The sequence below is a fragment of the Acanthochromis polyacanthus genome, chromosome 1 (assembly GCF_021347895.1).
Source record: "Acanthochromis polyacanthus isolate Apoly-LR-REF ecotype Palm Island chromosome 1, KAUST_Apoly_ChrSc, whole genome shotgun sequence".
Taxonomy (NCBI): domain Eukaryota; kingdom Metazoa; phylum Chordata; class Actinopteri; family Pomacentridae; genus Acanthochromis; species Acanthochromis polyacanthus.
In genome coordinates, this window is record NC_067113.1 from 58,790,690 (window position 1) to 58,818,462 (window position 27,773).

The window sequence follows — 27,773 nt, forward strand, 5'->3', positions numbered from 1 at the left end:
GAAGAGCTTAAAAGTTAATGTCTGGTCTCCTGGGATCCGCCGGGTAATTAAGATTTGAGGCAGAATTGCGCTCAGTTTGTGCTAAAAGTCTGAACACATCCTGCTTCTCTCAGACCGGAACGGAAAGTTTGACAAAAAATACAACAAATAACCAAAATGAGACATCCTGCACCGTAATAATTAGATTTTACACCTCTTTGTTTCAAATAATCATCTTCTGTTGCTGCATTTATGAGCAAATTAAATTATCTGTATAAAAACAGCTTCCTTACAACAAACACGGTTATTTATGAATAAACAGGCAGGAACAAGGAGTAAAAGAGCAATAAAAAACAAATAAAATAGAAGATTAATGACCATAAATAATACATCAAGGAGATATTACTATAAATTCAGAGAGTGGAGTAGAATAAAGAGGAAGAGAAAATGGACTTTCACAGGCAAGGAGGCCAAAACAGAGAATATCATATTTTTAACCAAACAAAAGTGGTATTGTTATTATAGACCCTCCAGAAAAACGCGATTATATGATCGCATGAATTCCCGCATTATTCACCAAAATGCCGCTGATTATGCAGGGGTCAATTATTTCCCAAAAGGCCACATAATCCCCGCAAAACAGTGCATAATTTCCGCAAGAATCTCACATTTCCACGAAAAAAAAGAGAAATATGTGGGTCCCGCTTGATTTCACAATTTCCACATAAAATGAGAAAACTATAACCAATATAAATGGAGTTGTGAGCGAGTTTTTATGTGACGCCCGGCCTGACGTCATCAGTTCGCACATTCACACACACACACTCGAATCACGAGCTGATGCGGAACAAGAATGGCGAATACTCAAAGATCACATTTACCTACGAATATTTCAGCCAGAGACTGGGCAAAACAGTACCCAGATTTACTGCACGAAAGTGGGGGGAAACTTTTTTGCACCCCGTGCAACATCGTTCTGGGGCACCGAAGAAAATCAACCGTGTTGCAGCACTTCTCCACAACTTCTCCAGGGAGTGTGCTGTGTGAGTGCGCTGTGTGGGTGTGTGTGTGAGTGAAGGAGCGCACCGGGGTGTGTATGTGTGTGTGTGTGTGGTTAAACCCCAATTACAATTTCTTACAAAATGAATTGGAAAGTGTTTTAATCTCAGTAAGGGCTGTGTGTGTCCTAGTTATGGGATGTAGGAGAAGAATCACCTTTTTTTCCAAGTTTTCGCATCTTTTTGCATATTTCACAACTATTTGCATACTTTGCAACTTTCCGCAATTTCCCCGCATAAAATGGCATAAAACCCCCGCATATTTATTCGCATAATCAAGGATTTTTGCCTGCATTTTTCTGGAGGGTCTATTATTTTTATTATGTCTTTTTTTATTTTCATTTTATTGCTGTTTTTACGCTATTTTTGGCTGTTTCGTGTCACTTTATGCGACTCTTTTTCAGCATTTTCTGGTTATTTTTACATCATAGAGTCAGGAAAAGCAGCATTTTGTGCTAATTGATGTACATTTTCAATCAATTTTTGGTAAATTTGTATAATTTTCATGTTTTTTATCATCTTATTGCCTTTTTTGGTTGCTACATGTCATTTTGTGGTCACTGTGCTCCTATTTTTGGGACAATGTAAATCACCTTTTGCTTAATTTGAATAATGTTCTTGGGTTTTATCATTTTATGATAGTATTTTGGTTGTGTGTTATTTTATGGTCATTTTTACTTCCATTTTTTTGTCGTTTTATGTCGCCTCTGGTCATTCTTGGACTATGTCTCATCACATTCTGTTTATTTTGATGTTTTAGAGTCAGGGAAAGCAGTGTTTTGTGCTACTCAGTGGTCATTTTCAATCATTTTTGGGTTAATTTGTTTCATTTTCTCATTGTTTTACCATTTTACTGTCATTTTTTAGTGGTTGTATGCCATTTAAAATGTATTGTTTAACAAGATAAAAATCTGGCATGTGTAAATCAGCACTAACATCTACCAAGAAATAGTCTGATCCCACTGGGCATTTTACTGCCATTTACAATCACTTCTGGTCATTTTGACATTTTAGAGTTAGCAGAACCAGCATTTCGTGTCAGTTTGTGGTCTTTTTGTGCTTCTTGATGGACATTTTAGCCATTTTTTATTTAATGTGAACAATTTTCTGTTTGTTTTCTCATTTTATGGTCATATTTTCTTTGTTGTACATTACTTTTTGGTCATTTTACTTCCATTTGTGGTTGTTTTATATCAGTTTGTGGCGATTCTGGGACTGTTTTTCCAACTCATTCTGTTCCTTCTGAGTCAGGAAAAGCAGCATTCTGGGGTCATTTTCAATCACTTTTTGGCTCATTTGTGCAATTTTCTGGTTGTTTTACCGCTTTATTGGCAGTTTTTGGTGGTTGTATGACATTTAATGGCCATCTTTTCCATTTTTGGTAACTTTGTGTCATTTTTGGGTTATATTTCATCACATTCTGGTTATCTTGTCATTTAAAGTGAGCAGAAGCGGCTATAGAAAGTAAATACACCTGGCAGACTGTTCTCATTCTGAATCTGGAAGCAGTAAGGATCAGTTGTATTCCGATTTGTAGCTGGACGGCCGTATTTTATCCACTTTCTATATAAATTGTGAATAAAATTCTTACAGGCTTGTAAAGCTGGGAGGCTGTCTGGTTGTGGAGGCAGCCGGAGGATTAACTTTATGTTTTCATATTCTCACAGCTTTCATTTTACAAATTCAAGTTTATAAAACACATAAAACACAATAAAAATTGATTTTTTTTACCCCATGGGAGCTTTAAAACCAGCTTAAGGGGAGAGAAACTTCAACTTTCTAGTGTCGAACTGCACAGATGAGAAAAAAAAAACACAGTTTAATCCAACAAATTAGTATTTTTGAGTTAGAAAATGGCTTTAAATAGGATATAAAGTAGTTTAAATGATCGATTAAAACATAGTGCATCTATAATAGAGAGGAATTCTGCAAAATGTGATGCATTCTGCTGGTTATAATCATCAGATAAAGTCTTTTTCCTCAGTGCTGCTGATGAATTAGTGCAGTTTTTCTGCATCTCCTGACTGTTTTGCATCCAGAAATAGAGAACAGGCCAGAGGTGAAAGTCGACGGATACACAGCCGACGAGGAACTGAAAGGCTTCCGATCAAAAATATGAAATATTCATGTCAAAGGGAACAAAGGCCGATCGATATCCTCTGCTCTTCTTAGCAGTAACGCTTACAGAATGAGAAAATCACACGTTTGCTGTCGGTTTAAGTTGTGTTTGGCTAACTGGAAACAGACAAACTCAAAACCACACATAAGTGGCTGGAGTTACTGATAATATTCTCACACAGGGCTTCTGACAAACACTTAGCACCCAAAATAAGGAAGATTATACCATTTAGTAGATTAAAATATTGTTGCTTTTGTTGCTTTCTGACTGTATTAAAAAGATCAAATTGATTTTTTTGCAGTCTGTGCAGAAATTCAGCAGTATTTCTCAGTTTAGAGGGGTTTGTTTCGTGTTTCTACCAACTTTTCTTGTCCACAGCTGCTCCAACTTCTCGTTGAGTGAAACCTTCCAGTAACAGTAATCAACACAAAGCTCCACTGTTCTTTAGTCGGATTGACAGTTGAGACGCTCCTCCTGTTAAAGAAGTTCAGATTCTGGACAAATTAAAGAGTTTCTGAGACCTTCTGCCTTCACAAGTTGGAAATCTGCCGGAGAAAACTACTTTTGTGTTTTTGTTGTGGAGTCGAGGTGGTTTTCTCAGTCCAAAGGTTGGTTTTTTTTGTACACTAATCAGATGTATTTTAACTGTTGATCTTCGTCATTTTCATGCTCTAGTTAAGTTTGTGGTCATTCTGTCTCATCACATTCTGGTCATTTTGACATTTTTAGAATCAGGAAAAGCAACATTTTGTGTCAGTTTGTGGTCATTTTGTGCTAACTGATGGACATTTTGAATCAGTTTTGTTTAGTTTGAATGATGTTCTTGTGTTTTATCATTTCATGATAGTATTTTGGTTCTTGTGTATTCTTCTTTGGTCATTTTACTTCCCTGTATGGTTGTTTTATGTCACATTGGGGTCATTCTGGGACAATGTTTCATCACATTCAGGATATTTTGGACATTTTAGGTTCAGGAAGGCAGCATTTTGTGTCAGTTCGTGGTTGTTTTGTGCTAACTGATGGACATTTCAATCACTTGTTGTTTAATATGGATTATTTTCTTATTGATTTATCATGTTGTGGTAATTTCCTGGTTGATATATGTCACTTTTTGGTCATTTTACTCCCATTTATGCTTGTTTTATGCACTTTGTGGTCATTCTGGGACAATTTTTCATGACATTTTAATTATTTTGGCATTTTAGAGTGAGCAGAAGTAGCAATTTCCATCACTTCCTAGTCTTTTTGTGCTAGTTGACAGACATTTTCAATTGCTTTTTGGTTCATTTGTCATATTTTCTGGTTGTTTTATCATTTTTTGGACATTTCCTTTTTCTTTTATGCCACTTTGTTGTCATTCTGGGGCTGTTCTTCATCACATTCTGATTATTTTGACATTTTAGACTCAGGAAAGCTATATTTTTGTATCACTTCCTAGTCTTTTGTACTGGTTGATGGACATTTTTAACCAGTTTTTGTTTAATTTGAATAATTTTCTTGTAGTTTTTTTCATTTTGTGCTCATGCTTTGGTTGATCTGTGTTACTTTGAGGTAATTTTGCTCCCATTTGTGGTTGTAGTCACAAACCATCATGATCATCCACATGCTTTCTGCTACAGTTTAAGGAGAAAACGCAAATGTTCACAAAAACATCTGTAAGACGGGTTCTGATGTTGATTCATGGTCAAGATTCATCACATTTAGTTCTCAAATACGTTGAAATCCACGTGACTTTTCAATCACTCCTAGTATTTGAGAAATCCACAGATACAGCAGTTAGCAAAAGTCTTCAAAGGCTTGCGAAGACTTTGAGCGTAGAACTCGTAGAACTCTTTTTATCACTGTAATGCATGTGTCTTTATAACCAAAACTACAATCAAGCACTTTGGTTCTTTCATAGATCCAATAAAGGTCTTCTGCTGGGTCAAAAATTTGCTTACAGCAACGCTAATATTTGGTGAAACATCCATTTTTACCTTGCATCAGGAGCATCCACAAGCTTCTGGTTGGATCTTTGACAGAATTGGTGCAGTTCAGCTAAAATTCCTGACTGGTCTCTTCAACATACAGCTGGTAAAAAAAACACCCAGTTCTGTTTTTAGCGAAGCCTGAATCATCAGTTTTAATGCGACGTGCCTTGAAAAGCAGCTCAACTTTTGACCTGAACTATACTCAAGGCGCTCCAGTGTATCACGAACCTGATGGAAACAGGATTTCCCCGGTCGTGGACACGGTGGATTCAAATGTTCCTGAGAGTGCCGTCTGTTAGCCAAACACGCCAAGTTTTAGTGACACGGAAAATAAGAGGGTTGACGGTGTGGAAAGTGAAGCAGACGTCTAAAAGTTCAGCAGCAGCTCTGTCCTCCGTCTGTGTTCCTGTTTGCTCCCGTCCCTCCACATGTGGGTCCATCTGGTTCTTAACGACCAGATGGACCAGATGGACCGACTCGTTCTCTCTCCAGGTGATTTAAAGCATCTCTTAATTAGAGCCGATGTCTCATTTAGACCCATTTCTCACCAAGTCGTTTCAGTTTCGTCCAAATGTGCCATTAAGCTAATTAACTAATTGCGTGATTTGTGGTGGAGTCCTCTCCACTGTGTGTTTACCTGAGTGTGTTTGTGTTTCTGGTGACTCTGGTGATGGAAGCAGGAATTAGCCAGATCCTTCGAGGAGGAATCCATCCTATTTTTACCAGGGAAACATCCAGAAATTAGTCAGATCCATCACTTTTCCTTCAACCCTGATAGTATTTATGTCCAAACTAGCTTTTTATTTTACGCTTGCTGAGTAAGACGTCTACACATGTAAAAGCATAGAATGGGGATCCAGGAATTAGTCCTCTCCCAATCTGCAGTTTCTTTTTCAGAAATTCTTCCTAAAACCTAAAATTTACAGTAGAAGAACATAGAAATGTGATAAATCCTTTAAGGAAGGAACCATTTCCTGTTTAAACCAAGAAAAAATCCAGGAATGAGTCAGATCTGTTAACCCTGAAAACATTTATTTCAAAAGAAACTCTTTATTTGACAAGTAGTTGTCACACCAGGTAAGACAGGTACAGTCTGAGAAAGAAACATGCATAAGCATAGACTCTGGATCCAGGAGTTAGACGTCTCCCACTCTGTAGCTTCTTTTTCCAAAGTTCTCTTAAACCTTGTTGTTTAACAAGACTGACACATGTCAAGTCTGACACATGTAAATCAGTAGTAACATCTTCCAAGAATTAGCCGCATCCCAGCAGACAATGTAAAATGTCCCTTCCATTTCTCCTCTCATTCGTTAGAAACTTAATATCTCCAGAAACTTTTGTTTAACAAGATGCAGATTCATTAAAACTACATCTACTTTAATCCATGAATTACACAGAGCTACGTCGGGGCCAAGAATTAGCCAGATCCCTGCAGATATTGTTAATTTTAAAGGAGATTCTTGTTCATTCTGTTCATTAATGACTAAAACTTAATAAGCCAACAATTCGATTGCTTTACGCGACGGAAGTTCATTAAAAAGCAAATCTCCACAGTAAACACTGTAATCCATGAATTAGACAGAGCCGCACTCCTCCGGATTTAGCCTGATCCCGGGGGTAATTTAGACAGAGCTCGTTAAAGCCCGACATGTTTGCGGATGTCTATTAAAACGTTGAAACCAGCCAGGCAGAGGAGGAGAGGCGACAGAAGGAAATGAATAATGGGAGGAAATGAAGAAGAACAGAAGAGACGGTATGAAAAAAAGAGACTCAAAAGAAACATGCAATAAGGAAAATAATCCGACGGACATGAGAGGAGAAATGAAACTCTAAAAGTTAGATCTGGAGGCAGACTGAAAGGATGGCAATAAGACGACGAATGACGAACGACAACAGAGGTAGAAACAAACAAACTCAACTAAACCTTTGTTTACTGATCCAGCTCTTCAGCTAGAAGACAACTTGTTGACCGGCTTTGATTTCCAAACATAATTAATTTAGCTGGAGTCTGTCTGAAGCCGAAGCTGGAGGGAAACCAAAGCAAACTCCCGATTCCAAAAATCACTAAAGACTCTTCATTACTGTCGGCACGGTTACCTGCTCAAACAGCAGCGTTGTGGAGAACAAAGATGGTACAGATGATGAGTTAGCCTTTAGAAACTGGATGTGACCTCGATAAACAGAAGGTAGAGCCAACCTGAAATATACCTCACTTTATTGTCTAGTTTATTCTTAATGGGAGCATAAATTACAAAACAACCTCCATGTTATGATGAAGAAAACTTTACACCAGCACACAAAACCCTTCAACATCAATGTTGTTTTAACTATCCTCTTCAAGTTTACTTTTTTGCATCTAATCCAATCCTCAATAATACACACTTTAAGTAGATTAAAGTTTCGCTTGACAACTGAATAGTTCTGAAATTCAACAAGAAATTGTATTTCTGCTCATTATGGTTCTATAAGTGGTCATGAACCGTGTTGAAGAGCGTTGAAAACCTGTGTTCTTTACATCCATGTCAGAAAATGTAGATTAGGCGTAGTACCTGCTTGTTCCACCACCGGTTGTTGGTCATTTTAGACAAGCTTTTGAGTCATTTTGGAGAGATTTCAGTATGTTTTGGACAAGTTTTTTCAAAGTTTTATGATGTTTCTGGTCATTTTTGACTTCAGCAGTAGTATCTGGTTGTTCCATCGCTGGTTGTTGGTCATTTTAGACACATTTTTGAGTAATTTTGAACAATTCTGAGTCATGTTGGAGGAGTTTCAAGATGTTTTGGACAATTTTTTTTTCAATTTTTTTTATGTTTCTGGTCATTTGTTGATGTTAGCTGTAGTACCTGATTGCCACAACTGGCTGTCATTTTAGATTCGTTTTGGAGAATTTTGAGTCATTTTGGAGAAATTTCAGGATGTTTTGGACAAGTTTTTTATATATATTTTGGTCATTTTTTGACGTTAGCTGTAGTACCTGGTTTTTCCACCACTGGTTCTTGATCATTTAGACGAGTTTTTGAGACATTGTAGACAATCTTGAGTCGTTTTGGAAAAGTTTCAGGATGTTTCGGACAATTTTTGGAATTTTTTGAAGTGTATGGTCATTTTCACTCAAGCCGTATTATTTGGTTGTGCCACCACTGGTTGTCAGTCATGTTAGATGAGTTTTTGAGTCATTTTGGACAATTTTGAGTCGTTCTGGGGAAGGTTTAAGATGTTTTGGACTATTTTTTTCAAATTCTTTGATGCTTTTGGTCATTTCTTTGCAGTAGCCATAGTACCTGATTGTTCCACCACTGGTTGTAGGCCATTTTAGATGAGTTTTTGAGTCATTTTTGGACTATTTTGCATCATTCTGAGAAAGTTTAAAGATGTGTTGGACAATGGTTTCCAATTTTTTTTAAATATGTTTTTGGTCATTGTTGACATTAGGTATAGTATCTGGTTGGTCATTTTTAAACAAGTCTTTGAGACATTTTGGACAATTCTGAGTCATTTTGGAGACGTATCAAGATGTATTGGACGAGTTTTTTTCAAATGTTTTTATGTTTTTGGCCATCTTTGACATTAACTGTAGTACTTGATTGTTCCACCACTGGTTGTTGGTCACTTTAGATGAATTTTTGAGTCATTTAGGGTTTTGTCTTGCATACAATGTACCTTTGGGTCACAACAGTAGTTTGTATACAGGTTGTGTTTTGTGATTAAAGCTGTCAATTATCCAGTCTTTTCTAACCATTTGATAGACAAAAATTACTTTTCTGCTTGAGTAAATGAAACCTCTATTACCATAAGTGGTTAACAAAATACATCTTTTCAGTTCTTCTGTTTGGGATGAGCCGAAAATGTCTCTATCTTTATAAACCCTGAATTTGTAAAGTCAGAGGTGTCTGTAATATCTGACCATCTGACATGCAGTTCAGTCAGACTGTGAATCCGTCTGTTGACATGTTTATCTGCTAAGTGTCACCGTGAGTCTCCAGAGGATTGAATGTCGATGCAGCGTCTGTCAGCAGATAAAGACGTGACATTTGTGTTTCCAGGAGAAGCAGCGTTTCCTGACTGACGTCCTCCACGAGGTGATGTTGCTGGACGGCCTCAGTTCCTCCCATCCCATCTCACAGGAAGTGGAGCAGGCGACGGACATCGACCGAGTCTTCGACTGGATCGCCTACAAAAAGGTCAGTCGCTGCACCCTCAGTGAAGTCTTTTGTGCTGCTGAATTCATTAATACGGATTAAATTAGTGGAGTCATTCCACATAAAATCAACTCAATCCAAAAAAAGTTCTCACCTGATCTCTTCAGAAACAGCTAATTTTTTATAATGTTAGCATATTTAATGAAGCTGTGCACAACTTTACTTTCATACTATGAATAGTAATATTAGTACCAACCGAAATTTTGTGGTCTTTCATATTCACAAAACTTTCATTTGCTAGAAGTTTTTGTTGTTTTTAGCACGTTTTGTCCAGATTGTTATGAGGAGACAAGTCAAAGCAAAGAAGTAAAAGATTTCAGTGTAATGTGTTTTTAATTTTAATTTTACTTTTGCTACTTTCAATTCATAGCACACGATATGGCCACAGTACATTAAAATCTCGCTGTTTTTACCATTTCTAGCTCTAAAAAAATTGTCTTTTTGGCATTTTTCAGACCTTCCATACCCAGTAGCAGGTTTTGGATGGCTGAATGTTTTCCCCAAACCTTCAAACCAAAAGCAGAACAGAAAGTCAAAACAACTCCAAAAATGGATCAAACAGGATGTTTGAAACTGTCTTAGCAATTTAAATAAGTTTCAGTCAACCAAAAGTGCACTTCTAATCAGCCAAAGCTGAAAATCTGAAACGAAATCAACATTATTCAGTCAAAAGATGCAGCTGTACCATCAGCTTCTGCTTCTTAACTGTATACATTCTGAGATTCACATGAGAAACACATGAGCTCTGGTTGGAGGTCATTAATCACCTCAAACGTCTTTGTTATGGTGCCCCTTTTGGAGCTAAACCATCACAGTGCTCTCTGCTTGCTGAGTATAGCATATTTTTATGTACATTTTGCTGTATTGTATCAGAAAAACATTTCTGCAGTTTTGAAAGCTGTGAGAAACTAGCTGTTTCTTTTGTTGTTTTTGCCTTAGAGCAGCATGAAACATGGCCGACACCAGCTGAGACTAAACAGTAATTACAACTTTCTCAATTAAAAAGCAATTCCTGGACACTTGTGTCCATTGTTCTTTCATAGATAGACAAAGTTTTGCATTTTGCATCAAATTTTTGAGCAGATAGAGTAGCACACAGTTGGATTATGTTAATTTTGTTGTTTCTTACTCTAAAATAGCGTTACTTTTAAACCGACAACTAAATAAGGAAAGCATGGTTTTACCTTGCTGACATGTTTCGACTGCATCTGTAGTCTTCCTCAGAGCTTCGTCTGACATGTGATGACATGTCCTTTTTACCAGGTGGCTGGCCTGACAGATACTTTCCTTATTTAGTTGTCGGTTTAAAAATAATGCTATTTTACAGTTGCAGACAGATTGCTTTGTGTCCAGCTTCTTCTACTATTTTTATTACAGTCATGTAGCCTGTAGCGCCACCTTCTGACAACATTACACAGCCAAGTTTCTACTGTTCAGTCTCATTAAGTCTTTGTCATGATGCCCCTTTACTAGCTACAGCCCCACAATGCTCTCTGCTTGCTAAGTATAGTGTATTTTTATGCACATGTTGCAGTATTGCATATGAAAAAGTTTAAATTTGAAAATTATCCTGCAGCTTTGCAAACAAGAAAGGTTTTTAAAATGATAGTTTTGTCATAGAAGACATGATTAGTTCTGATGTAGCGAACAATTAGCTCAAATAACTGACTCAAATCTGTTTCTTTTGTTAAGCTTCAAATATGGCCGACACCAGCTGAGACAATTACAACTTTCTTGTTTTTATTACAGTCATGTAGACTGTAGCACCACCTTCTGATGACATTACACAGTCAAGTTTCTACTGTTCAACCATACTTAAGCCCAGTTGATCCCTGTTTTTTGTGAGCTCTGATTGGAGGTCATTCAGCACCATGGAAGTCTTTGTCATGGTGCCTCTTTACTAGCTATCATATGAGTGATTAGCTATTTCTTTTGTTGTCTTTGAGTTAGAACAGCATGGAAATGGCAGACACCAGCTGAGATTAAACAGTGATTACAACTTTCTCAGTTGTAAAACAATTCCTGGACTCTTTTCTACACTTTTCTTTCATATATAGACAAAGTTTAGCATTATACGTCTTTTTCATTGAGAATTTTTAGCAGATGCACCTTCTGGTCGCTACCTCCTGACAACATCCCCCACTTTATTTGCTCCAAAGCAGCTAATGGAAACACAAACAAATTTCTTTCATGTTTCCCATCATATTAAAGTTTGCTTCAGATGTGCTTCCCGCTTAGAATCCCTCAGTGTAAAATGGTGGTGTTGTGTTTGACGGTGTGTTTCCCTGTTGGTCCTGTAGGGGGCGGCGCTGATCCGGATGCTGGCTAACGTGATGGGACAGCCGCTGTTCCAGAAAGGCCTCAACGTAAGTTCATGTGCAGGTCCAGCTGTGCATACAGAGGTTTCAGTATCGGAGAGAACAGCTGGGCTTTAAAGTGATTTGTCACCGACACAACGGGATGTAGCATTCAGACTCAAATACAGACGCTGTGTGAGCGTTTAGTCATATTTTGGCAGAAGCCCGACTGTCTGGAATACCCTGAGCATACAGATGAGTGGTGAATAAGTGTGTTTGACTGCAGCGCTGCAGTCTGAGGGAAAGTTTTTCTGCTTCTTCCTGATGTAACAACTTGTCAATGCCACAATCAATTGTGCGCAACCCGAGGTCAAGCCGAGCCCAGCCGAGCCCAGCCGCCGTTCTCAAGGAAGGAACAAAACACTTTTTGGAGACACTTTTCAAGAGATTTAATATGTTATTCTAAAGGATGGATTCCGGGCGTCCAGGGGACAGCAGCCAGAACTTTAAATTACTGAGGTCAATGTCCAGGGCAGTTAGTCTAACACCATCAGATAGATTTATGGTTTATTTATTCAGTTTACAGTTTAAATCTGGTTTGAATGCATCAAAAATAATCTAAAATCGATCCATAAGTGTAATGTGTAATGCCTGTTTAGAAGGAAACTGGAATTTGAAAATGTTTCACCTTAATCCAAGATTCTTCCACAAACTAACAGATGGGGAGTCCCAGGTACTTATTTTCACGCCTAAATCACATGATTTGAGGCACATACCCCCAAACTCAGAAATAACCGAAACTGTAGTGTAAATGCCAGTGAAACTGCCTGGGGAGGGATCTCAGGGCTGCATTATAAGTGGCTAAAAGTCTATGATCCCTCACTAGGCAGCTTTACCACCTTAATTCATGTGGGTCTTGGGTTGTTTACAACCCAAAACAGATATGATGGCTGTAAAAACCATATTAAAACGACCCAACCCCTAATAGTGAAACTGTCTGGTGAGGGATTTCAGGACTACATTATAACCTCAGGTCAATCATTTCACAACTATCAACACCTCCAGATGAGTCCTGGGTTGTTAAAAGCCTAATAAAGATGTAAATGATTGTGAAACTGCCTGGTGAGAGAACCCTACCACAAACATTCACACCTTTTTTGACTGCTAAAAACCCAAAACTCATGTGAAGCTGAAAATGCTAGGGAAACTGCCTGGTGAGGGCCCTGAGGACTATGTAATAAGTACCTGATAAGTGATGTTTAACAGGTAATCTGTTTAGTGATGGCTGTTTAAGTTTAGATGGAGGTGGATAAGGAGACACAAAATCACTCTACAACCCCACACAGAAGACAAAACGACCACAAAGAGACAAAATTAACACAAAATGACCACCAGGAGACACAAAACAACCACAAAGACACACAAAAAGGCGACAAGGAGACACAAAATGACCACAATCAAAGACAAAACCACTACAAATTAACACAAAATCACTATAAGTAGCTCGAAAACAACCACAAAATTGACATGAGTCAACCACAAGGAGACTCAAAATGACCACAACGATACACAAAATAAACACCAAGACATAAAATGACAAACTGACACACACAAGTATGTACACAACATGACCACCAAAAGACACAAAACAACCAAAAGTTACACAAAATGAAGACATAGACATGCAAAATCACAAGGAGACTCAAAGACTACACAAAACATAAAAAAATTGACACAAAATGACCATTAAAGAGACAAAATGAACACAAAAAAGACAGACGCAACCACCAATACAAGGTGCAAAATGCAACCACAATGAGACACAGAATGACCACACAGAGACACTCACTGACTCTAAAAACTCACACGAATTGTGTTGGTGAAAACCGACACAATGGCCGTATTTTACAGTTTTCCTGCTCAGAGCTGGACGGTCAGACTGCAGCTACTGTAAAAATGATGTCACATGATGTAACAGGGAAATGGGTTAAATATAGTTCTGAATAGAAGTATGGATGAATCATACACACACACACACACACACACACACACGCACACACTTTGTCCTGATTTTCCTGCAGAAGCTGTCAGTGAACTGGAACACAGTGAGAACCAGCTTCTATATAAAACACTGCTGATCCAGGAGAATACTGTGTGTGTGTGTGTGTGTGTGTGTGTGTGTGTGTGTGTGTGTGTGTGTGTGTGTGTGTGTGTGTTTGTGTGTGTGTGTGTGTGTGTGCGCTTAGAACATGACAACACACTCTTCGCCAGCAACATTAGTTTCAGTCCTCGGCTGTGTGCAAAAATCTGGGAAAACTATATTTTCTGCTGCGGTTCGGTTCATTTTCCCTCTGCTGCTGCTGCTGCATCACTGAACTTTAATCGGACGTTTAGTGAGAAATAAAACTCATAATCGGCCATAAAAACAGCTAAAACGGCACCTGATGGAGTCTAAATCTGACAATTTGTGGCGTGACAGCAGCCATAAGTACACAAAACACAACTCCACAAACAGAGCGGCGGCAAATTTCACTGGTATTCAGTTTAATGTAGAAGGTAAGGCGCAGAAAAGAGAATTGCAGTTTATTTAAAACTGCTGTTTTCCTATTAATGCAGCTTGAAGGGTTTGTTGAAGTTAATAGAGACACAAATCAGCACTAAATCTTCACAAAATGACCACAATGAGGTTAAAAACAACACCAGAGAGACACAAAATGATCAAAAACAGACACAAACTCGCCATGAAGAGACATGAAATCACCACAAAGGTGCCACTAAGGGATAAAAAAAACCAGTGCAGACACAAAATGAACACAAAGACACCCCAAATTACCACGAAGAGACAAAAAATCACCACAATGACGCACAACATCACCAGCATGAAACACAAATTCACAATTAAAGACACAAAATGACCACAAATAGACACAAAATAACTACAATGGGATGCCAAATGATTACAAAGAAATTAAAAATGACCACAAGTAGACACAAAATCATCACAAAGACACAGAAAACCGCCAAATGACTTAAAAGATGCAAAAAAAAAAAAAAATGCCACAACAACACACACATTGACTAAGAACGGACAAAAATATCAGATATGGTCACAAAATGACCACAAATGGACACAAAACCATCGGAAAAAACACTTAAAATCATCAGTAGGAGACCAAAAAAAAAGCAAATCATCTTGAAGAACACAAAAATGACCACAAAGACCCCAAAATTACCATGAAGAGACAAAAATCTCCACAATGACGCACAACATCACCAGCATGAAACACAAACTCACCATTAAAGACACAAAATGACCACAAATAGACACAAAATCACCACAATAGGATGCCAAATGACCACAAAGAAATTAAAGATGACCACAAGTAGACACAAAATCATCACAAAGACTCAGAAAACCACCAAAAGACTTAAAAACACAACCAAAATATGCAAGAAATCACCACAATGACACACACAATGACAAAGAACAGACAAAAATATCATGTAGTGTCACAAAATGACCACAAATGGACACAAAACCATCAGAAAGACACGTAAAATCATCAGTAGGAGACCAAAAAAAAACCCAAAACAAATAATTTTGAAGAACACAAAATGGTCACAAAGAAAGGAAAATTGACAACATGTAGACACAAAATCACCACAACATACAAAATGACCATGAACAGATAGAAAAAATCATCCCAATGGGATGCAAAATGATCATGAATAAACACAAAGTACATAAAATACATAAACCACCACAAAGACACATAAAATCACTACAAAAAGACAGAAAATGGCCACAAAGAAAAGAAAATGACCACATTTAGATAAAAAAAAATCACCACTGAGAGACACAAAATCACCAGAAGACACAAATTCGCCATTAAAATGACAGCAAATAGACACAAACCAACCACTAAAGGATGGAAAAATCAAACCAAACCCAACTCAGAGACACAGAAAATCACCTAAAAGATGCAGAAAATGACGACAAAGAGACACTGAAGGACACTAAAGACAAAAACACAGTAGAGAGAGTAAATTCTTATTAACCTCCAGTAAGTGAGATGTTTCTCTGGTGCCCTTGGTCGATGTCATTACTCAGATTCATGTAAAAAGGTGTGAAAGTCCAGGTTCTGGCTTTAATTAGCTCTCAGATGCAGAATATAAAAGGTATTTGGATCCTGACGGCAGATTTGTCAGAGCTGACTGTGACTTCGATGTTGATGAATCTGGTAAATTAATGTCATTTCAATGTGATGCTAATGAGGCAAAAAACTTCAGAAGAACTCGGAGGAAACACTGAGTTTAACAAAGCAGCTCAAAGTAAACATAAAAGTACCACACAGATATGCAAAAACACAATACACAAGATGCAACATGACCACAAAGAAACCTTAAACAAGGACAGAGACACAAGACGACCATAAAGATATGCAAAGAAAAACGATGCCAAACAAAAAACACAAGACGCAAAATAAACATAAGTTATACACAAAACAACCATAAAGAGACGCAAACACAAACAGGGAATGGAAACAATCTGTAAAAAGAACAAAATAATCGCAAAGACGCAAAACTGACCATAGAGAGACACAAAATGGCAACAAATAGTCACAAAATCAACAGAAAGTTACACAAAACAACAACAAAGTCATGTAAAAACAACCAAAAATAGACATAAACTGAATTCCAGAGACACAAAGTAAACCTAAGACGCCCCAAAACAAACATGTAATGCAAAATAACCACAAAGAGACACAAAATGGCAACAATGTCACAAAATGACTACAAAGAAACACAGAATGAAAATAAGACACACAAAACAACAACACATAGACATAAAATGACCAAAAATAAGACACAAAAGCGACCTCACAGAGACACTAAATCACCAAGAACAGACAAAAAAATGACCCCAAAACGACCACAATATGACAAAACGACCTCCAAGAGACACAAAACAGCCACAAACACACAAAAACACCAACTCCAAAGTGACACAAAGCGACTAGAAAGACACAAAATACCAGTAAAACGTAGAATAACTTCCTCTGACAAACTGATTTCATGAAACTCAAACTGCTCCCGTGTGTTATCGGTGGAGCCAGTCGCAGGTTTGTGGCCGTAAAACTGGTGTGTTTTTATCTCATGTCAGAGACCTGGAAACCCCATGAGCTCTTATCTCTGGTGTCATCTGGCTCCAATAAAGAGTTGCTTCTTCTCCTTATCGAGCTCCTTCACACCAGGAAACCTGACCGAGGATCCAGAAGACAGAGGAGAAGCAGATTAGAGCTGCTCTCTGTCGGCTTTTGGCCTTATCTCCAAACACTTCCTGGTTTGATTATAAACCCCAGAGACCACCAACTAACCCCTGAAACCTCCTGCGGCTGGAGGAAGCGTCTGAATCGGAGGTTCTGGAGATCAAACCAGGCACAGGAGAGGAAGTACAGGCTGAAAGTGAAACCACAACACCACTGAATCCCATTAGGACTGAAATGATCACAAAATAACCACAAAGAGATGTTCCACTATTGCAACAAACAACACCAAAGAGATACTACAAAGTCACCACCAAGTGATGCGAAATGCCAACAAATAGATACAAAATGACCACAAAGACACTCAAAGTCACCTCAAACATATAAAATCATCACTACAAGACAAATAAAATGTAACCACAAACACACAAAATCATCTCACAGACACACAAAATCAGGTAAAAAAGACACAAACTCACCATGAAGAGACAGAAAGTTATCACAAAGACATAAAAACTCACAAAAAGATGCCAAATTACCAAAATAGCCACTTAACTAGCACAAGGACCAAACATGGCACCATTAAGAAAGAAAGAAATGACCACAAATGAGACAAAAAAGACAGCTATTGGAACAATCAAGACCAAAGAGACACAACATCACCACAAGCATACTCAAAATCACCTCAAACACATAAAATCAACACTAAAAGACCAAGAATCGCCAGTAGGACATAAATATTCACAATGAAAAATGCAAAATCATCACGAAAAGACAGACAATATATAGAGACAAAAAAATCCACAAAAGGACGAAAAATCACCCCAGAAACATGCAAAATGACCAAAATTAGATGCAAAACCGGCACAAGCACCTAAAATCTCACCATCAAGAGAGACAAAACAACCACAAATGAGACAAAAGCACCACTATGAGAATAAACAACACCAAAGAGACAGAAAATCACCAACAAAGAGAAAAATGATAACAAATAGAAGCAAGATGACCACAAAGCCACACAATCACCTCAAACATGTAAGATCACCACGAAAAAAACTACAAAAAAATCACTACAAAGACACATAATCACCACAAAAACACACAAATGACCCTAAAAGAACACAGAAACACCACTCTGGGAGCAAACAACACCGAAAAAGACAAAAAAATCGTCACAAATAGATGGAAAATGACCACGAAGATACACAAAACCACCACAAAGAGATGCACTATGACCACAAACAGGCACAAAATCACCACAAAAATGCACAAAGTGAAACAAAAACAACACAGTTGCAGCAAACAGCACCAAAAAAAAAAAAAAAAAAAAAAAATTGTCAAATGGATGCAAAATGAATATAAAGATACATAAAATAAATCAACACCAAGAGACACAAAATGATCCCGAAAACACACAAAAAAGCAACACGCGGGAAAAAAAATACCACAAAGAAACTGAAAAAGACTGCAATTAGGGTAAATGACACCAAAGACGCACAAAATGATCAAAAAAAGCCACAAAATCAGCACAAAATGACAAAAAACAACCATGAAGAGAGACAAACCACCCCAAAGACACCACCAAAAGATGCAAAATAACAACAAATAGATGTGAATTAACCACTGACACTCAAAATCATCTTAAATACATAAAAACACCACTAAAAGACAAAAAAAATACACCTCAAAGACACAAAACCACCAGTTAGAGACGAAAATTCACAATGAAAGACACAAAATGACCAAGAAAAGACACAAAATTCACACCTAAAAGACACACACCCACCATACAGAGACAAAATGACCACAAACACAGAACCACAGCTATGAAACACAAAATGATCACAAAGGGACCTAATGTCACCACCAACGAGACATAAAATGATCACGAAGGAACACAAAATCACATCTAAAGGACACAAAGTGATCAAAAACATCGAAAAAATCCGTGCGGTCTTTGTCATGGTGCCCCTTTGCTAGCTAAACACACTGTCCTACTGTAGTTAAACCGAGTTTCTCTTGAGCACAACAGCTTCATGGGAGGTCATAAAACACCACATAAATCTTTGTCATGGTGAACATTGCCAGCTAAAAACACCTACAAAACATTAGGTAACACTTTAGATGCAGAAATGCAACTTTTTCTTCTTGCATTGCAGAGTTAAGTTGTTGCTCATATTAACTGGATTCATTTTAGCAACTCTAACGTACTTAAGAAGACACATTTTCTAGAAAGATCCAGGTTTTGGATTGGTACTTCCTCACTGTTAATGCTTCTTCTCATGAAAATACACCTTCCAGTTCCTCAGATACAGACACAATACCAGACTTAAGCTGTTGTTTTTCTTTTCATGTGTGGTTGTCAGGCAGTTTGGGCTCATTTTTGTATAAACATGACCTGTGTGGTGTTGTGTAGGTGATATCAGAGGGTGTAAATCTACACTTACTTCACAGGTAGGTATTGCAGGAGTCCAATTAACTCCCCGTGTTTATTAGAAATAGCTTAATCCTACGTGTTATTAGCACGTAGCATTAAGCTTGTGAACCAAGATCACAAGCTCAGGTGTGGACTGACGTGTTTGCTGTTGTTTTTTAGGATTACCTGCTGAGTCACATGTACAGCAACGCAGCCAGGAACGACCTGTGGAGCAAACTATCGGAGGTAAAGCTCACCTTTATGAACCTGCTATCCTCACTGACTGAAAGCTGTAAATTACGTACTGGTAGATGCTCGCGAGGAGGACTTAATGAGCTTTTGTTGCCAGGATGACTTTTTTTTTTTTGTTCCGTACAAGAAGTTTAATGTCACCTTCGTGTTGCTAAGGGTGCTCGAATCAGATCTTTTATTACCTGTGAATTTGAACTAAACATCAGGTAACCAGGTTATCGATGACTTTTCAGGACCTTTATTAATTGATTAAATGTCTATAAAATGACTCTTATCGAGCATTGATTATTTATTTGCTGGGTCTGTCGCAGGCAATGCGTTCGGAGGGGCGGGACATCGACATTGGCGAGATGATGGACAGGTGGACTCTGCAAATGGGCTACCCAGTCGTCACCATCAGCAAGAACCAATCAGAGCAGCTGCCGACTCATTACATCACCATCAACCAGGAGCACTTCCTGTACGGACAGTCGGAAGTCAGGAAGAACAACAGGTCAGAGAAACCTCAAATTTGCCTTTTTCTGTCTGTTTCACTTTACTGAAAACCAACTTTTAAACATCTTCCACCGTTATTCCTTAGAGATACTCCGGTATTTAAAAGAATCCATAGAACTGGAAGACTGGAAGTTGTTAGAACTACCTTTCTTTTTTAAAATGTTCCCAAATTAAACCATTTAAACAGGCACAAGCACCAGAAATCTCACCACCAAGAGAGACGAAATGACCACAAATGATTCAAAAAGACTGCTATTGGAGCAAACAACACCAAAGAGACGCAACATCATCACAAACACACTCAAAATCACCACCAAGGGATGCAAAATCACCTCAAAGGCACTCAAAGTCACCTCAGTTACATATAAAATCACCATTAAGACACAAACTCGCCATATAGGGAGTCAAAATGACCACAAAGGAACACAAAACCACCACAAACACACACAAAATCAGCACTAAGAGACACAATCTACCATGAAAAGACACAAAATGACCACAACGGGACATAATGTCACCACTAAAATGAGCAAAATTATTCTAAATGGACACAAAACATCACAAACACAAAAAATCACTCAGAGATACACTATGATGATACACACAAAATCTCCACAAAAACACACAAATTACACCATTTTTCAGAACTAGAAACTGTACAAACAGACAAATTTTCAACTCCTTGAACTACTCACCTGTAAAAACTAACCAAACTCAGGTTTAAAAGAGTGATATTTCATAAAAACCACTCTTTTCTGCAGGACTTGTTAAAATATTCAACACATATAAACTTTTGAAGCATCTAGATCTTCTCTAGCATCTCCTAAGGTTGCTACTGAGCCAACAAAATAAGTACAGACAAATCAAAAGATGTGTTTTTATGCAATTATTTGGATTGCTATGACCATCTTTCAGGTCTTTATAAAACTATACCCACCCTCTGCACATAAAGTCTGGTAAAAGTTGCATACATTTTGCTGTTTTTTTAGTTTCTGAAGCATACATGTATTTAGAAAGTTCTTAAAAACTGTAGCTATCGCGGCGTGACCTTCATAAAGTCTGCAAAAAGATGTATCGAAAACAGTGCAACATTAAACAGAGAGAAAACTGAGAAATTTAAAGCTGAGATTTGGGCAAGTTTCTTAAAAGGAACTCTGTTTTGATTCAAGGACCATCTTAAAAGTTGAAAATCTGACAACTAATTCTGTTTATACAGTTTCTGGTGCAGATAAATGATGTAATTTTGGACATTGCTTTAAGAGAACAGAACATGCTTTTCAAACAGCATTTTGGCTTCTGAAGGTTAATAGTCTGTCAATTATGGCAGAAGTTTGGAGTTAAAACCAACATCTGAGATTCATTTTCACCGTCTGTAAACAACAATGACACCAGATTAGGGAATATAAGGGTTTTAATAGACAGATTGGTTTCCACTAACATTTATTTTACTGTTGGAAAGATCTGGAAAACTCATCCTTCTTAATGATATTTCTCGTGAAACTTTAAACTGACTTATTGCCTTGTGAAGTTGTCTCTTCTTATGAAACTGCTCTTAAATAAATAAAACACAACCAATTACCCAACTTTTTATTGGAACAACACCAGACAGAGGGTGGATTTTCTCCAAACACAACATACTAGTGCACTTTAGTGACAAGAACTAGTTCATCACAAGGAAAAAAAACCTGAACATTAGTGGGCCTTGACTGTAAATGCTAAAGTATGATGGACAATCATTTGAAGACAGAAATGTCCACATTTTAGACAGCAACTGATTTAAGAGAAGATTGAAGAAAGACACTAACCAGGTACTTATTATGTCATCTTCAGGTTTCTGGAAAGGCAATTTTATCACCATTTATACCTCAAAATGTGAATCTTGTGTAGTTTTTACAAGAGAATGAAGACATTGAATTCTGACTATTCAGTTTCCCCCTGAAAAAGCTTCTTGGATGAGATGTGGTTAAATTATTGAGTGAGTTTTTGCCTTGTACATTGTGGCAAGGAGTGCACAGACCTATAAATGAGGCAGACTAAACAACCACAACACAGAATATCAGGTTTTTAGGACAAAACTCTGCTTCTCAAAGAGAAAGGACACTCATTAAAAGACACAAATGTTCACATTTTGGACAGAAAATGGTTTGAGCAAGGTATAGCACTCATCAGGTACTTATAATGCAGTCCTGCGGTCCGTTGTCAGACTGTTTTATAATCGTTTACACCCAGAAACGTGAATCTTGGGTGGTTATTACATGAATCTTTTGATATGAGGGTGAGAATAAACATCTTGGACTCCCTAGTTTGAACTGAAGAAACCTCTTGGATAAGGACTTCTAGAACCAAAGTCCAGTTGCTTTGTCACCTTAGTTTGCCTTGGCCAATGTAGTGAGGAGTCCACAGACTTAAACATGGGACTAAAGACTCAGCAACCACAACACAGGACCAAACTGAGCAGTTCATCTGTTTTACCACCATTTACACATTGAAAAATGAATCTTAGGTTGTTACTATAATGGTATAAAGACCTCAAACTCCTTTCTGTTCAAGTTTACCCTGAAAAAGCCTCGTGGATAAGACGTGGTTAAATTATCGAATGACTCATTGTCTTGACCAGTGTAGCGAGGAATGCAGAGACCTATAGATAATGCAAACTAAATTACCACAACACAATACCAGCTTTTTTGGACAAAACTCTCCATTAAAGGAGAAAAGATACTCATTTAATGGTTTGAATGAGACTTAATAGTCATCAGGTACAGGTGCAGTCTTGAGGTCCCTTGCCAGGCGATTTACCAACACTTATATCTGGAAACATGAATCTTGTGTGGTTATTACATGAATGTTTTGATTTAGGGGTGAGAATGAAGTTCTTGCACTCCCTAGTTAGAACTGAAGAAATCTCATTTACCTCAGATTGCCTTGTCCAATGTAGTGAGGAGTCCACAGACTTATACATGGGACTAAAGACTCAGCAACCCCAACAGTGGACCAAACTGAGCAGTTCATCTGTTTTACCACCATTTGCATATTGAAAAATGAATCTTAGGTTGGTGTTATAATGGTATAAAGACCTTGAACTCCTATTAAAGTGAACACTGAAAAAGGGTAAGGGGTGAAGGGACTTCAAGAACCAAAGTCCAGTTGCTTGGTCACCTCATTGACCTTAGTTTGCCTTGTCCAATTTAGTGACAAGTTCACAGACCTAAATATGGAACTAAAGACTAAACAACTACAACCAGACTGAGCAGTTCATCTGTTTTTCCACCATTTCTACCTCAAAAAGTGGGCCTGGGGTTGTTTTTTATGGTAGAATTAAGACTTTGGACTCCTTACTATTCAAGTTAGTGCTGAAAAAGTATCTTGGAAGAGAAATTGAAGGACTTAAAGGACCAAAAAGACGTCGAGTTGGTTTTTTTTTTGCTGAAGCTCTTCAGATCACCATGACCTGGACGACTGAGATTCTATACAGACAGCACTGGGATCAGCGACTATAAAAGGTCTTTCCTCTGCTCCTTGGATGAACTTTTTATATTTTTTGAAAGTCCAGCAATCATTTGTTCTTCATTCCCCGACCAAAAGGATTATCCTGTAAACCACATTGGGCTCTAAATTTGTCCTCGCGCTGCGTTTTCTCCTGAAGAAGCACTTTTCCACTTTTTCCCCCACATTCTTTACCACCTTTACATCATTTATATTTCATTTATATTTGATTCACACAATGTTTTATTCACGTCTTTCTCAACCTCTGGAGTTTATTCACCGAACCACTTCTTCCTCCATCAATACTTCATCAGGCTCCGTTCTTTTACCTGTTGTTCTCTTCTTTTTCATTTTCTTTTCATTCAATCGCTCTGACCCGCTCGGCTTCTCACCAAAAACTTTCCTCACCTTCCTGCGTTTCATGTTCTTGCTGCTCTTCTGTTCTTTTCCCCTCGTCTTTCATCCCTCGTCTTTTGTGTTTTTGCTCGAGCTCCTCTGCTGCCGAGGTCTCGTCGGCTGATGAACTGTTTGTTGTAGGTGGAGATGAACTCTTTCTCTGGCTTCTTATTCGGTCTCCTGGGGGCGGCATTCAGACTCGCTCTGCGTTCCCGGGGCGTTCGCCAACACTTGTAAAATAAAAAAAAGAGAGAGAGAGAGAGAAGGAGCTGCTGTTGTGCTTTAAGTTGATCCAGCGTCACGGCTGAACGCTGGGATTGAATCGGAAGCTGCTGTTTGATGCTGCAGAGCTGCGTTCAGAGGCTCAGTGGCATTACTCTGTTGACTTTTACAATTTTATTACGGGGGAAAAATAGAAATCCATAGACATCTACTGAAACAAATCCAAATGTGACTTGACAGCCATCTCAAATTGAAAAAAAAAATGGAATCAATACTGGGTTAAAATGGCCACTCTGCATTCTGTACATTAAAAAACCTCATATAGGTAAAAATATGTCAGCGAAATGTACCGAGACGATGAAAGATGAAACTGCTCATTCTGCAGGAAAAAGGTTACCCTTCCTGTCTATGTTTGCTGGTATAAATGATGTTTTTAATATTATTGCTGCATTTACCTCGTTGCTTTCTTTGCTCCCGTCACATTTTTCTTCACTGTGGGTTCATTTTTCACTGCAGTATTGAGTCCTGTACTGCTAAGGAAACAGAACGACCATGAAGGAGAGAGAACTCAGAAATGTCTTCTGTGCAGAATGACAAAAGGGAAAAAGTTTAAATGCTTTAATTTTTATTTTGCAAAAAAATGACAAAACATGGAGTCAACATGTAGGCTACAGGTTTGGTGTTACCAATACTGAAAAAAATGGGAAAAATATACATCTTTTTACAGCCTCTGCTAACTCTACATGTCAAATCACATCAATGACTAAAAAACATTGACTTAACACGAAAGAAAAGATTGTCCTAAAATGACTGTAAATTTGCCCAAATGCATAAAATTTACCAGAATAACTCAGGAACATTGGGAAAAAATAGTTCCTCCAGATGCTCCATCCATGTTCTTTAAAATTATTTGAAATTTGTCCAGAACATCTCAAAACTTGTCTAAAAATAACTTAAAACTTGTCCAAAGTCAAATAAAGTTGTCCGAATTGAATAAAAATCTGCCTGAAGTACCAAAAAAATGTCGAAAGGACTTTAAAGTAACTAAAAATAACAGAAAATTTGTTCAATTTGGGATTTCTTTTGCGTCTCTACAGACAATTTAAATCATTTTTGAGTCTTTTTTTGCCTGATTTTGAGTCAGCTATAGAAAGATATTTGTCTCATGCAGACATTTTCCCAGACTTCCCTGAAATTTGCCAAGAAATTGACCAAAATTTACTAATTGTTTGACCAAATATTGCCAGAAATGTGCTCCAAAACAGCCCCAAATTTGCCCAGAAATTGCCAGAAATTTGCCACAAAAGCCCAAACGTTTTTTTGCCCAAAATTTGCCCAACCATTTCCCCAAATTAGCCAAAAAATGGCAAAAAAATTGCCTGAAATTTGCCAGAAAAAATGCTCAAAATTTGCCAAAAATTATCAAAAATCTGTCCAAAAAATGCCTCAAATTAGCCACAAATTTCCCCAACAATTTCATGAAATTAGCCAAAAATTAACCAAAAATTTGCCCAAAATTTGCAGTTGATATTATATATTCTGTGCAGAGAGGAGGCAAATATGGGAACAAATTAAAACTGTACAGGTATAAATGCAATAATTTAAATGTGTATAATTCCTCCATCTCCGTGTGAGGATGAGTGACTTCTTGTCTGCCTGGGATGTTTTCAGTTCGTCTCTTGATTTCACGTCTCTTTCAAACGACGTCTTCTGCTTTGACTGAAGCTTCAGGAACTAATAAAAGTCGACCAACCAACGGGCTCTTTCGCTGACAGTCTGTCACTTCCAGTAAATGAGATCCGACCAGCTGTCACATCAGCATAGCAGACGACAGAACGAAATCTGTCTTTTCTGACTTTTCGTTAAAGTGTCGAGTTTGTTTTTTGTCGAACACGCGGCGGTTCTCTCTGTTCCTGCTCGGGCGTCTCAGGTTTTCTTCTTTTTCTTTATTTTCCCACCATCAAACAGGCGACACGGCAGAGCAAGTAAAAGCTTTTTAAAGAACTGAGCTGACAGAAAAAAGAGGAGAAACCAGAGGACGATGTGATGAAGGGGTCGAGGCGATGGAACTGAAAATAAATCAAACAGGATCTCAGGCTGCGTTTAACAGCGCCGATCAGCTGACGGGCCAGCCGAGATCTGATTGGACGACTTTGATTTAACGAGGAGCTTTAATGCTAAACAGGACGGCTATGAATTATTCATGAGGAAGTAAAGTTTATTTATACACTGCGATGCCTTTCTGAAGTAGAGATTTGACTAAACAAAGAATTCATGAAGCGTTTATTTCAAAATCAAAGAGGACAAAGTTAAGACGACACTTCTGGAGCCGAATCAGGTCGTGATGTGTGACTGAAATTCCACCATCTGTTCAAGGTCTGCAGAACATTTTTGCAAAGCCTGATGCAATCAAAGCAGAAGGACATGCATGTCAGCTGTACGCTCTGAAGGCCTCTTCAAGGATGTCCTCGCTCAATCTGTTTGTTTCAGGCCCATCTGACAGGATTGAACTCTCTGAACCCTGAAAACCTGAAAACAAAGACAAAATTACAGCATTTGTCAGCCAGAAATGGTAAAAAGAGATAGAATCATCGCATTTTCAGCTTTCCGAGTTGATTTTTTTAATGTGTCACCTGCTGTTCTGTCTGAAAAGTCAACCAAATCTGAGCTCAACACTGTGACATTTCCTCCAAAATCACTTTATTCTGCTTGTCTCATTTAAGAATTACAATAACCAGCTTCTGCAAAACACTAAGAACTCTGCACAATTTGACACAATCAACATGTGGAACAAAATTCTGGGATATTTGGCTGAGCTGCAGGCAGCGTTTTTTACTTTTTATTAGTGCTGTAAACAATTAAAATGTTTGATCAAATTAATCGCAGGGTTCATGTGGATTAATTTTGATTAATCACGATTAAATATCAATCATTTTTTATCTATATCAGTCACGTTTCATATATATAAATACAAATATCATTCACATTTCCCACTGAGATGGCCAACGTACTGTTTAGCATCTTCCATTTTGAGTTGATTGGTTCTGCCATTACCGAATCAACTGTGCATTTGCATGACGGCAAGTCTGCTTGGACAAACTGCCTGAAATGCGTTGCCAGAGAAAAAGAAGAATTGCGTTAAAATTTTTAATCAGTTTAGTCATAACGATGTATTACGTGCTTTTTTACTCTTAAAATCACGATATTTCATCAAAGTCACTTTTTTTTTCTGTGTATCTAATTTAGAAAAATCACCAAAGATTGATAAACAATCTATCAAAAATATGTCCAAAAAAAAGCCCAAAATTTGCCATCAATGTTCTCCAGAGCGTGATGAGAGAAGACTTGTATGGAAACAAGTTAAAAATGTATGGATGTAAATTAAAGCTTAAATATGTGATATTTGATCAAAACGACTTTATACTGCAGGTTTCATGTAAAAAATAGCACAAAAAATGCCCAAAATTTGTCAAAACTTCGTCCAAAAATTTGCCAAAAGTTTGACGTTATCTAGAGTGTGCAGAGATGAGAAAAATATGGAAACTATTTAAAACTGTATGAATATAAACTAAAGCTTAAATTTGTGATATTTAATCAAAATTACTTTATTCTGCATGTCT

At 37.7% G+C, this 27,773-nt stretch overlaps 1 protein-coding gene across 1 annotated transcript in view; it reads left to right on the top strand.

Moving 5' to 3' along the window:
* Positions 1-27,773, top strand: part of LOC110959952 (thyrotropin-releasing hormone-degrading ectoenzyme) — a 284,810-nt gene that overhangs the window by 197,207 nt on the left and 59,830 nt on the right. The window contains exons 7-10 of the mRNA XM_051949719.1: positions 9,170-9,307; positions 11,626-11,691; positions 19,486-19,551; positions 19,869-20,050. Coding sequence (XP_051805679.1) covers positions 9,170-9,307; positions 11,626-11,691; positions 19,486-19,551; positions 19,869-20,050 — 452 coding nt within the window. The remainder of the gene's footprint in view (positions 1-9,169; positions 9,308-11,625; positions 11,692-19,485; positions 19,552-19,868; positions 20,051-27,773) is intronic.